This window comes from Strongylocentrotus purpuratus, unplaced genomic scaffold, assembly GCF_000002235.5.
Source record: "Strongylocentrotus purpuratus isolate Spur 01 unplaced genomic scaffold, Spur_5.0 spur5_contig_851, whole genome shotgun sequence".
Taxonomy (NCBI): domain Eukaryota; kingdom Metazoa; phylum Echinodermata; class Echinoidea; order Camarodonta; family Strongylocentrotidae; genus Strongylocentrotus; species Strongylocentrotus purpuratus.
Window position 1 is genome coordinate 966,289 of NW_022145559.1, and position 12,688 is coordinate 978,976.

The 12,688-nt window shown below is 39.0% G+C and overlaps 1 protein-coding gene across 1 annotated transcript; it reads right to left on the reverse strand.

Moving 5' to 3' along the window:
* Positions 1 to 377: 377 nt before the first annotated feature.
* LOC105438990 lies at positions 378 to 6,255 on the reverse strand. Its single transcript, XM_030994433.1, has 4 exons — positions 6,004 to 6,255; positions 4,460 to 4,731; positions 3,760 to 3,814; positions 378 to 687 (listed from the first exon to the last, which is right to left on the reverse strand). Exons 1-4 carry the CDS (start codon positions 6,198 to 6,200, stop codon positions 378 to 380), a joined length of 834 nt encoding a protein of 277 aa, XP_030850293.1. The 5' UTR covers positions 6,201 to 6,255.
* Between the last annotated feature and the right edge of the window lie 6,433 nt (positions 6,256 to 12,688).

The following is a 12,688-nucleotide window of genomic DNA, read 5'->3' on the forward strand; positions in this document are numbered from 1 at the left end:
CATGCAGCAAATATATCATGATGATACTATACCAGTATTATCACATCTGAATAATAAATCGGTTGAAGAGTATTGTTTCACATTATCCCAATTTAAAAACAAAACAAAAAAGGGAGTCACATACAAAGTACAATAAAAAGAATTATAGTTGTGACTGAATTTGCCAAAGTCTCTGTTGTTTTGAAGGCTACTTCTACCGTTAGAAAACTATTTTAAAAAGGCTAAAGTGTGGTAATATGGTTATGGGTTTTGCATTTATTCATTCTTTGTACCTACATGTATAAAGAGTGGTAAATTAGCACGCATGGAACAAACTCAATCGATACAAAATATAAAATATGTAACTATTTGTATTATTTCTATTTTCCTAGTTCATACTAACTTGCCACATCGTCGTTCATGAGGTCGTCTGCCAGACGTTGGTGATTAATCGCATTCAGGGCTTTCTTCAACTTTTCACGTTCTTCGGACCTTTTCGTCTTCTTCTTCCAATCATGGAGCATATCAAGTGTTCCCATGTATGTAACAGTGTTGCCTATTTTGTTCGCTTCCATGTAACGTTTTATTTCCGAATGATCAAATTCTAATTTCCCGCCTAGATTGTAGATGTCAGTATCCTTCTGAATATGCTCAGCTACTTTCTTGAGAAGATTGTCAGAATCGTGGTCCCTGTATTCGTTGGTAGGTCTATGTTTGAATGGAGATCATATGACATGTTACTTTTTATACAACAGTCTCACTTGACCGATTTTACAATTAAATGTATAGCAGTGGTTTGAAGTCTTTGTGTATGATACCGGATAATGCCCACTTATAGGCATTAAATGAAACTTTAAAGTAGACATTCATTGATTTTAAAGATTTATTTAATTTGAATCATTGCATAGTTGAAGGATTGATCAAACAAGGTTATCAAGATTATCCGCATTGAAACATTCAAAGTAACGGTTATTATCAATTTGAAAACGGTAAAATGCCGCCCCACTTTCGCGCTTGAAGAGTTCCCCGAACACTGCTGACATAAGTAATTTCAGGGACCAAATAAGCATCAGCAGACGATATCTCAAAGCAATGCACACATTTTTAATGCATCTTCCGTCGTCTCCTCTTCATTTATTTCTCTTATAATGCCAGCGTTCTTGTTACTGATTGATCTGCTGACTGACTCCAGATTTCGGACTTTGTTTTAATTTAATGAAAAATGCAGCGTTATAATAGATATAAAGGTATCAGCTCTAGCTTCAATATAGATTGTAAGAAAGACGCCATTGTACGTTAAGCTGAATATAATAACGCATGCTCAACATTTTAATCTGTAACAAAAACCGTCTTTGCTATCATTCAGCGGGCTTTTCAATTTAAATTTAGGCTGATTATTTCAGAGAATTTTTTCATCAATCATGTATTTGGTTTCTTACCGAACAAATGATAATGGAATAAACAAAAATCACTGCAGAATAACGGATCCTGTACAAGATTATGATTTTGATTGGACAGGATATACTGGTAGCGCGCTATTGTTATAGTGCCTTGTACACGCGAGCGCGCTATCGATTGATTGCTACGTTCATGCTAGCGAGCTACCGCTTGTCTGCTTTGTGCACGCATGCACGCATATATATGTAACAACAGTTATTGTTCATGCCCATTGCACCGTGCTCAGTGCTTTTGCAGCGCTATTGAAAGTAGCATCGCGTGCTTCAGATTATCGGCTTTCGATTACGCGTCTTAGTCAACAACAGCCAGATTGGATTTTCTCGAGTATTTTAATTAGCGAACATATAGACCGTGGGCCGAGCGCGATTTTCGTTCAAGTTCGTTGCATAGATTCCGGTACAAGATTTAGATAATGTTAATAAGAAGATAAAAATACACAAATCCAAAATCAGCTTATCCCCGCGACTGAATCCTTGTCGTTCGTATAAAACATAAGATTAATTGACAAGTTATTTAAGAGAAATGTACGTGAACGAGACCGCCAACTCTCCGTTCGTACACGTGTATAAACTCGCCGTGCGACGAGTGTGAAACAGCACATTCTCCGTCTCCGTTGTACGAAGAAATTATGTAATCCATTCGAATATTTCCCAAAGCTTATCACATTTGCTAATGTAAATAATATGATTTTGCAAATATGAACTGCGAAAACTAATGAAAACCTCGTCAGGGTGAAAATATTTCGAAAATGGGCGGTCATAGCTACCATGAAACAGACGAGAAATAGCGCGTTGCCAATTTGATATTATTGTAAGGATCGTATGCAATTCTCTTGAATGTACATACGATGTACACTGATCTGTGTAGAGATCAGTGGCTCCGTACCGAGAAGACTCGAGTAATTTTTGTGTAATTAAAACTTTTGATGAAAACATTTCTTGTATTAGCAATGCAATGGTACTTTAAGAATAGGCCTACAGAATTAGAGTCCCTAAATATTCATTGTAATTATAAAAAACGATATATGTATTTTTTTTATTTCCAGCCCAATAACTTGTCAATTAAAGATTTTTATCCTAATTTCTTGGTTACCAAAAACTATGTACCACAAAGTCAGTCCAAAACAAGAAAACTAAGCCCTAAAATCGCGCTCAGCCCACGGCCTAATGGTAAAGATTTAAAAAACACGCACTTGAACCAACCCTAAAATTAACTTGGCATACAGGGGATTTGTGGCTAGCACAATAGGGATTAGCACTGTGGCACTGGGTGTATTGTATGGGTGGCAGCTTAAAGGTAAAGACCAGTTATGGTCATGCGATTGCATTGTGAAAGAAATGTTGTGGAATCGATCAGAAAAGGTTGATCATCTAGCATCTAGCATCTGCAAGAAATTCGGCCCATTCTTCGTAAAGTTACAAGCACTATACACAGAAAGATGTTTATGGGACTACCCTATATCTCTCACAGTCAAATAGATATAATAATTTACCAAATATATCAATTAGTAGGCGGTTTCCTAGCAAATTTGTTATCATCATGTATTAGTCAAAACATATCCTTTCACATGATTGGTAATGAGAGCTTCCATTTCATTTTTTTTGAAATTGGGGCGTTTCCAATACTGGTCTTTATCTTTAAGAGTTAAATCTACTTCCGTACTAATCAGATGCCCCGAAATGCTTTGCGATGAAACAACCGTGAAGGTACGTATTGTAACTATGGTGAAGCACTTGCTTTGTTTATCCCAGATCATGAGAGGTGATCTTCTCATGAAAGTATACTGTAAATATCTTTGGTTAATACAATAATTGAAGGATATCCTGGCGTGAAAGCTTAGATACAATGGATCACTTTAACCAATGAAGCACTAGAGCATTAATCAGGATTTTAAAAGGAATTAAGACCAAATTAACACATGCATATGGCTAGTCTCACATTTGTTAGATAAGCCCAAACTTTGTACAAGGAAATTAAATAACGAAGGGTATGAATAATTTAGCCGTTAACAGTTAGCAGCTAGATTCTTAAGAGCGGGTTTGTTCATTTGATAGATAAATGTATATATTTGTATATATATATATATATATATGAAGAGCTCGTTTCTTGAAGGTAGTACATCCATTTTTATCAATTTTTTGATTGCATTAATGTACACATTTCCAGTAGCCTCATACACTGAAACTACCAAAAAGTTGAATATCCACAAAAAAGTGAAAAATATCCATTCAAGTTATGCATTGTACCTTGCCTACAGTATTCAACATGTTCAGTTCCAAAAAGTACTACATCGAATAACCCTATTGGGTTCGATCTACTCACATTTCAACAGTGGTTGGTGAAGAAGTGTACTGTTCTGTTAACTTTTTGTAGATTCCTGTCAAGAGAATAAGTTATAATATTGAACAAAATTGTTTGAATGACTGTTGATATATAATTCATCTATTTCATTTTTCACTTCCAATAGGGTCCTTAGCTATGGATTATCGCGGAATTTCCTTTTTGATTAACAGAGAATTGAAAATATATCCTGTGAACGGTTGCTTTACTCTAATAAAGAACACAATCACGTGTGGCATTTGATTTCTCAAGAAGCACTTTTGTCCTCGGTCACATCGCTAAACCGATTCCAAAACCATTCCAAACTGATCAACTGTTGGCCTATTGTGGATAGCCAGGAGTTTCAAGTTTGACAGACATGGGCGCTATACAAAAACCCACTATTCTTATTGTTTGGTCTGTTAAACGTTTCGTCGATGTAACTTTGAAATGCAAGGCCTCGCTCAGATATGACGCGGCATAACTGCGGCGGTTAATTTATTGATGGTGACGTTAAGTGTAGGCCTAATACGCTTCACATTTTCTGAATATTAAAATGAATCTTCAATACACAGAGGACTTTTGTTGTGTGAAGTTGCCATTCATTCACACTTTTAAAAAGGGCATGGCGGTTTACCGTGTCAGATCAGAACGAGCCTCTATGGTACGATTAATGGTTGCATTATTATGTAAGAGCTTTTACCTTCTGATATTTTGTTTGCAAGCAAATTAAGGCCTTCCCCTCGTAGTATTTCCACAAGAGCACGACGGCAATCAGAACCTTTAGTTTGTTCTGTTTTCCACATGCATAAGATATCGAAGACAGATGCACTGACGTCCAGGAGGTTCTTTGTCAGAATAATTTTACTTCGTGCATGCGTGAACCCCAAAGCAATGCACACAGTGTTGTAATATTCGGGAGATACGTCATGTGCCAATGACAACAGCTCTCTTTCTTGTAAAGGACCAATGGATCTTATGGAGACACAAGGGAAACAACAGTGAAATTGTGAGGATCGTAATCGCGTATTAAATACATTACAATTTCCCATTCACTAGTTAATGTCCATTCATGATTTAATGAGTCATATGTAATCTGATAAACTTATTCCAACTTTGGCTTAAAAAGAAAACTGTTCGAGACTTCTTATCTCAAATCATCAGGATTACAATGCAGTATGCATGCATACTAGTCAATGTACATGCATTACGAATGCCCTAGTTATCGGTGTATCTAAAGAATCAAAAGTAGAAGCAAGCAGAGAGGATGGGTTGAGGTACACGTCGTGCCCCCTGACAAAATAACCAGTCGTTGTACACCATCTGATTCCATCGACCTACTAAGGCTAACTCCTATCAGGCCCCCATCTGGCTTGGAATCAAACCATTTTAAGTACAAGTCCACTCCAAAAGTAACTTACTTTCAATAGAAGGAGAAAAATCAGACAAACTCATCCGAAAAAGTTTGAGCAAAATCGGATAACTAATAAGAAAGTTATGAATTTTGAGAAAGTATGTAAAACTATAGAATGGAAATCACTACACAAATAGCCAAATTGGTAATCAGTTTGTGATGTCATGTCCTTACTATTTATCAATTGCTTTATATAGTTTAACCTTTAATTTCATTTCTTATCCCCAAAAACTTGATTTTTCCATGCCTTTGCCCAGGTTATATGATTTGTATCATATTGCGTGCATGACATAGCACAAAATCTTTTATGAACTTTGAAGAAATGATACTCTTTTCTGAATGTTATATATTCATAATTATTGATTTTTATATAAATTGTTCATCAAAAAAAAAATCTAAAAAAAAAAAAATCATTAACTGGAAAAAAACAAACTCTATATTTAGTGCACCTACACAACAACATATAACTATCAATCTAACTCGGATGGTGGTGTGAAGAAATACGATTCTTAGGGGTGAAAATAGGAAATTTATATTATCAAAATAAAGAAAACAATTATTGGATAGTGAGGACATGACGTCACAGACTCATGAGTGAATTTCCAATTTGTCTTGTGACTTTCATTGTTTCATAGTTTTACAGACTTTTTCAAAAATTCATAACTTTCTTATTAGATATTCGATTTTGCTCAAACTTTTTTTGATTGGTTTGTCTGATTTTTCTGCTTCTATTGAAAGTAAATTATTTTTGTAGTGGAGTTGGCCTTTAATACCAAGTAGGCCTACTATTGGAGAATTGTCTTTTTGGAATACTACCTTTGAAAAAAGCCTACCTGTACTTGGGCCCAGGGTTCATCTCTACATCACCCGCCCGTAGTAAAAGTTGCCTGAGAGAAACCGTAGCTGTCTTCTTGATGTCAGCCCCACGTGTCTGGAAACAGTAAGTGTGGATCATTTCCTTCACAGCAGATTCATTTATTAATATGTCCTTTTTGTTCGTAGATTTAGGAGAACTCTTGCTGTTTCTCATGATGCATTCGACCGAAGACGTTTATTCTTTAGGAGTGGAAGATTAAAGAGAAGGTTGAGTTCTGGAAGAGGTGAAAAGTAATTTGTGAGCGTTTTCATTGTTATGATGCAAGTGTGGGAGAACATCAGATAAAAAATGTTCCCCCAAAATCAGGGCTCTTCAAATGCCTTCATATTCTAAATATGACATGTAACAGCTTAAAAATGTGGGCCTCATTTTTATGCCACATGTTTGTGTAGCCCCATACGCATCTTTCTATCATTGCTTGTTACTTTTACCATGACTGTGCCAATTTTGAAAATGTTGATGATTCCAGAACCTTGCAGTACACACTAATACTTATATGCTATATGATCAACTTTTTCTGATCGATTCCACACCATTTATTTAACAATGCAATCGCATGATCAGAATTCAACTTTATCTTACAGTTATGTTATATTTGATGGTAGATACAGCTCTAGCGTTGTTATTGTTGATGGTAGATTCAGTTCTTGGTTTTGTTGTTTTTGGAGGCAGATTCTCTTGAAGTACTAATTGCCTTTGATGGTAGATCTAGTGAAATAGTTGTTCTTGTTATGGTTGATTCTGAATATTCAAAAATAAGAAAGGGTATGAACTAGCCTTAATGCTTCGTGAAAATGTAAAATATTGATATTGATATCACCAAGCCTAATCGGCTCCCATAGACGTGCGCGGAGAGCCATGCAAACAAACCCTAAAATGCGTCCGAAATCACCCCTTCCCACATCCAACTGATGGGTTCGAGGGTCTTAGATTTGGTAGATACTCATGATAATAGACGAGTCGGCAGTCAGGTTTGTGATGATGGTGACCATGTTTATTGAACTACGACGGATACCGGATATATCGGACATCGTATATCGTAACATCCCCCTTCCTCTGGAAAGATTGGGAATCAGTGAACATCACTGATCGATGATTAATGACATATTGCTTTGATAACAATACTTTTGGTAGTATGCAAGTTTTGGTTATTTGCTTCCTAATAAACTTTTTCCAATCAGGTTATATAACATAAAATCTTGATTTGTTTTCAATACGTTTCTTTTGTATTGTATTAACGAATGAGTATTTAACTGTCTATATAATTATATCGTTCCACTTTCAACTTCACAGTTGATCTGCAAGATTGAACATAGTTTTGATATAACTTGATTCCTTTATAAAATGAATTTCCAAACGAAACATGTTTGGGCTAGCATCTGTTTAGACTTATAAACATTATGCTTGTCATACCAAAAATACTGTACAATGATTATACATACATATGAACAATAAACTTCTTAGACTACATTAAACTAAGCGTCTTCTGTGTTCTTCTTTATCTTCTCTCTTCTTTGAAGAAATTTAAGAGTTCAGTTTCAATCTTCAAACATGTATCTCGCTGGTGTACGGATGTTGCGTCCATATCTTGTTGTGGTTTGCGAGTTTGATGTTGGTCCTTTAGCTTGAATGTTCTGAGTTTCTGGTGTTGGCTGATGGTTGTTGCCATTCTGTTGTGGTGTTTCTGCTTGAGTAGATGAAGTGTAGTCTTCGTCGAACCTAACACGCTTTGGAGTAGGGTTGGTTGACGATGGAATCTCCCTCAGGTGAGATCGGTTTCGTCTCAGGATTCCTCCGTTAGGTGTTGATACTTCATACGACCTAGGCTCGTCGCAGACTTTGGATACTTTGGCTGGTATCCAAGTATGATCTTTGGGATGTAGGACTCTGACTGGTTGTCCTACGTGGAGTGGTGGAAGATCTGGACCCGCATGTCGATCGTGCGTTTCTTTCATCTTACTCTGTCGATTCAAGAGATGATCAGTGGTGGTAGATTCTCTTGAAAGATGATGACTTGGCAGTGTTGTTCTGATGGGTCTTCCAAACAACATCTCTGCAGGTGATCTCATGTGACTGTCAACGGGCGTTGCTCTTAGGTGTGACATAGCCAGTTGACTGTCTTGGCCAGTCTGTGAACACTTTTTCAACAGATTCTTGACGGTACGAACCATTCTCTCAGCTAGTCCGTTGGATCTTGGATAGTGAGGTGAAGAGGTTGTATGGGTGATCGACCACTTCCGGCACATGTCCTTGAAGTGCTTCCCGACAAATTGTGGACCGTTGTCGGATACGATCTCCTCTGGTGGACCAAATAGACTGAAGATTCCACTCATCACGTTGGCTACTGCAGCACTTGATGTGTCAGTCAGCTTGTAGACTATCGGATACTTGGAGTAATAGTCAGTGACGAGTAAATAGTCTTGTCTGTTTAGCATGAACGAATCTGTTCCTAGTCTAGTCCAAGGTGCTGAAGGTACATCATGGGGAAGCAACGGCTCTTTCTGTTGCCTTGCCTGGTGTTCCTGGCATGCAGCACATTGCTTTACGATCTGTTCAATGTCCTTGTTGATGTGTGGCCAGAACACTGTCTCACGAGCTAGTCGTCTCGTGCTCTCGATTCCCATGTGTCCAAGATGAAGTTGTCTGAGGATATCTTCTCGAAGTGTCTTCGGTATGATGACTCTGCTTCCTTTGAAGAGTACTCCTTGAGATACTCCAATCTCATCTCTGTAAGACCAGAATTCCCTGAGGGATGTCGGCAGCTCCTGAAGAGTTTCAGGCCAACCCTGGGTGACTGTCTGCCACAATGACCTAAGAACAGGGTCATTGGATGTTTCCCTCTGGAGTTCTGTTCTCTTGTGTTGTCCGAAGAAGATCAAGTCGATTTGATGAGTGTCTTCAACTTCGGAGCAGATTGATTCCACTCTGATGTCTAGTGGAACATCGCGTGCTTCCTTGGGGTTAGGAAGACGGCTCAAGGTATCTGAAAGAATCATTTCTTTCCCAGGTCGGTACTTGACTTGGCATCTGTATCCTTGTACCTTGATCAATAGTCTCTGTAGACGAGGTGGTGCGCTTCTTAGAGGTTTCTTCCAAATTGTCTCCAAAGGCCTGTGATCTGTTATCACAGTGAATTCCTTCCCGAATAGGTATGTATGGAATCGGACGATACCAAACACTAGGGCTAAGGTTTCCCTCTCTATGTTCGAGTAGTTGGACTGTGCATTGGAGAGACTTTTGGATGCAAAAGCTACGGGTTTGCCATCTTGGAGCAGGCATGCTCCCAGCCCTTTCATTGATGCATCTACCTCAACGGTTGTCTCTTTCTTTGGGTCAAAGAACTGCAGGCATGCACCCGATGAGACTGCGCTTTTCAGGCTGTTTAAGGCATGTTCGTGATCCTCGTCCCAGACGAATGGAATTTCCTTGTGAAGGAGTTCACGAAGTGGTGCTGACTTCTCTGATAGATTAGGAATGTATGGTGCTAGGTATGTGAATAATCCTAGGCATCTCTGAACATCTTCCTTGTCCTTGGGTGAAGGCATTGTGTTGATAGCTTCAACCTTGCTTGGATCTGGGAAGATTCCAGATCTTGTGTACATGGATCCAAAGTAGCTGATAGCTTCCTTCTTGATAGTACACTTGGAGCTGTTGAACACGAGTCCTTCCTGTTTCGCTGTCTCCATGAGTAAGTGGAGATTCTTGTCGTGTTCCTCCTCTGTTTTCCCGACAATGGCAATGTCGTCTGCGATACATACGCAGCCAGGCACATTCTGGACGATCCTATCCATGTGTTGCTGGAAGATGTCTTGGCTTGTGCATAAGCCGAAGGGTAATCTTTGGAAACAATATCTTCCAAATGGTGTTCTGAAGGTGGTCAGGTCTTGGCATTCCTCTGCTAGGTGTACTGACCAGTATCCAGCCTTTGCGTCTAGCTTGGAGAAGAATTGAGCTCCTGCGAAGATTGGTTGGATTTCTTCCAAGGTTGGAATTTTGTGTGGACACCTTTTCAAGGCATCGTTCAACCTTCTGGGGTCAAGACATATCCGTATGGATCCATATTTCTTCACAACGGTGGTCATCGAGCTACACCAATCTGTGTGGTTTTCTATCTTTCTGATGACTCCTTGCTTCTCCATGTTATCTAGTTCGGCTTTGATCTTGTCCTTCAGATGGACACTGCACTTTCTAGGTGCATCTATGGTTGACTCTGCATCATCTTTCAGATGCAGCATTGCTTTCCCGCTAAAGCTTCCTATGGCATCAAACTGATCTGGGTATGTTTGTTTGAGGTCACTAACACTTGTGATAGGTGTATGTGTAGGTGTGTCCTTGTGCATTGTGTGGATTGTGATAATCCCGAGATCTGTGCAACCTAACAACCCTAAGATAGCTGGTCCATTCACGTCTGCTACGTAGAATGTATGTGTATACCATTCTGGACTCTTGTATCTACACTTTATGTCTAGTGTACCAACGCATGGTATTGATATTTCGCCATATGCTACTAGCTTTACTGGTGTACGTTTCACTACTTGCCTCCACTTGTCACCATATATTTGTTTGGCTGTGCGTACTGTGATAGTATTAGCGCTTGCCCCAGAGTCTATCTTCAGATATAGGTAATGCTGACCTGATTTCTGTGGGCATATGATGTCAATGTTTGCAAAAGCTACTGTACCCTTTGAGTTGATCACTGTGTGTGTTCCGATCGTGTGTATGGTGTCAAAATGCTCGAAGTTTGATGGACCTGCTGATTGTTGATGTTCATGATCTGTGCTAGTATCATGTTCAGTGTCCATTTCACTTATCGGTTTATACTTTCGACCCTTTGATTTTGATCGTGATTGGTTACCGTGTTTCGGTTGACGGTCATCAGATTTATGGTCATCTGATCTACGATCTGGTTTTCGACTTCGATCGTTCTTAGCCTTTCTACAGAACTTGGCCCAATGGCCCTTTGTGTCACAGGCACGACACACATCGTTTTACGCAGGGCACTGACGAGGTTTGTGGATACGTCCACAGTTTCCACACGTCTTTCGTCCCTGGTTCCGCTTGAATGAATCTATGCTTTCTTTAGCCGGCTCAAGCGTTTCTAGGCATTTTCTGCTCGCCGCAACTGCCTCGTATTTTCGACCCTCTACAAGAATTGCTTCGATTAGATATCCTTTAGGCTGGTCCAATAGGAATTTCTGGAATTCTAGACTTGGTGTTGAGGTGATGACTACCTCCATTATCCGCTCGGCAAGCTCGGATTCCTCAAAATCGCATGTGTTGGCTTTGTCTCTACATCGAGTAACGAATGCGTCAATGCTCTCACCTTGTCTCTGCCGATATCGCATCAGCTCGAGACGATGGACCCGAAAATTAATGTTTACCTTTATTTGTTTCTCAAATAATTTCCACAGCTCTTGTGGTTTTTCTTGGTCGGCCTCTGATAGCCCAGACGCATTGATTCTGCGCAAACCTTCGTTGCCTACAGCGATTTTGATTTTTATAGCCTTTTTTTTTGTTTTCAGTTATTTCTTGATCTGCCAACACAAGCTCCATTCTCTGCTTAAATAGCTTGAACTCTTCGGGTAGGTCTGGTACCTCCCAGTTCATCTCTGGATACTTAGTACTCATTGTATATGTCACGTGTGCGTATTGGTTACGACAGATTATATGAATGAGTGTAAATCTTTGTGTTGTTTATCTTAGTGTGAACAGGTCCTAACCGGCTGGTGTTGATAAGGTTCGTACACGTAAACCTGTGTACGCTCTCACACCTGTGTGAATGTCATTAGGTGTCTCATGCAATGAAAATGTTGATCACTCTCACTCAATATGTCCGACAGTGACAATTCCTCACACACCAGATATTATTGTTAATATTATCTGAAAACAGGTTGAATGTTCACACCTCTGATTTAGTTTAATTTTAGATTTAAACTTTACTAGTTAAGTTATCCCGTTCAGCTCGGCATTATTCAGCCTGATAGCCATCTCACAAACGAGATTAAAAATCGAACATGCCGTACCGTGAGACCGCTCAGCGCGCGCCACAATGCGTGTGCGTTCAAGCGGCCAGAGGCTTCGACTAACGGGAACCTAGCGCATGCGCAGATCATTTGCCAATCTGGTCTTGTCATGTCGAGAACACGTTGCACGGCCGTTCTCTGCTGTGCTCCAAGCCTCTCAGTTCTTTCAGCTCTTTCGTAGGGTTTTCTTCTTCGTTATCTTTTCTTCTTCTTCTTCGCCTCATTCTTATTTTGTTCTTCTTCTTTCTCTTTTTATTTAGATACTCAATTTTATGAGAAAAATACACAATTAATAAGAAATTAAGGATTTGAATGTAAATCTCTGTTGCATCATATTCATATGAAATAATTTACCAGCCTAAATTGACGGTTATAATATTATTTTGTCGGACATTATACTATAGCGAAAAGATATAGACATGATAAAATGAAACTAAAGAAGAATCCAGAATGGGGGAGGGTTGGGGTGAAAGGAGAGACAAAATAGAATAATAATAAATAAATACAGTACAGACTATACCGATGTGCCATTTGGAGAGCAAAACAATTAGTTTGTTTTATTTACTAATGTAAAGCGCTTTGAGCATGTTTATGCCATATAAATATCAATATGTATGA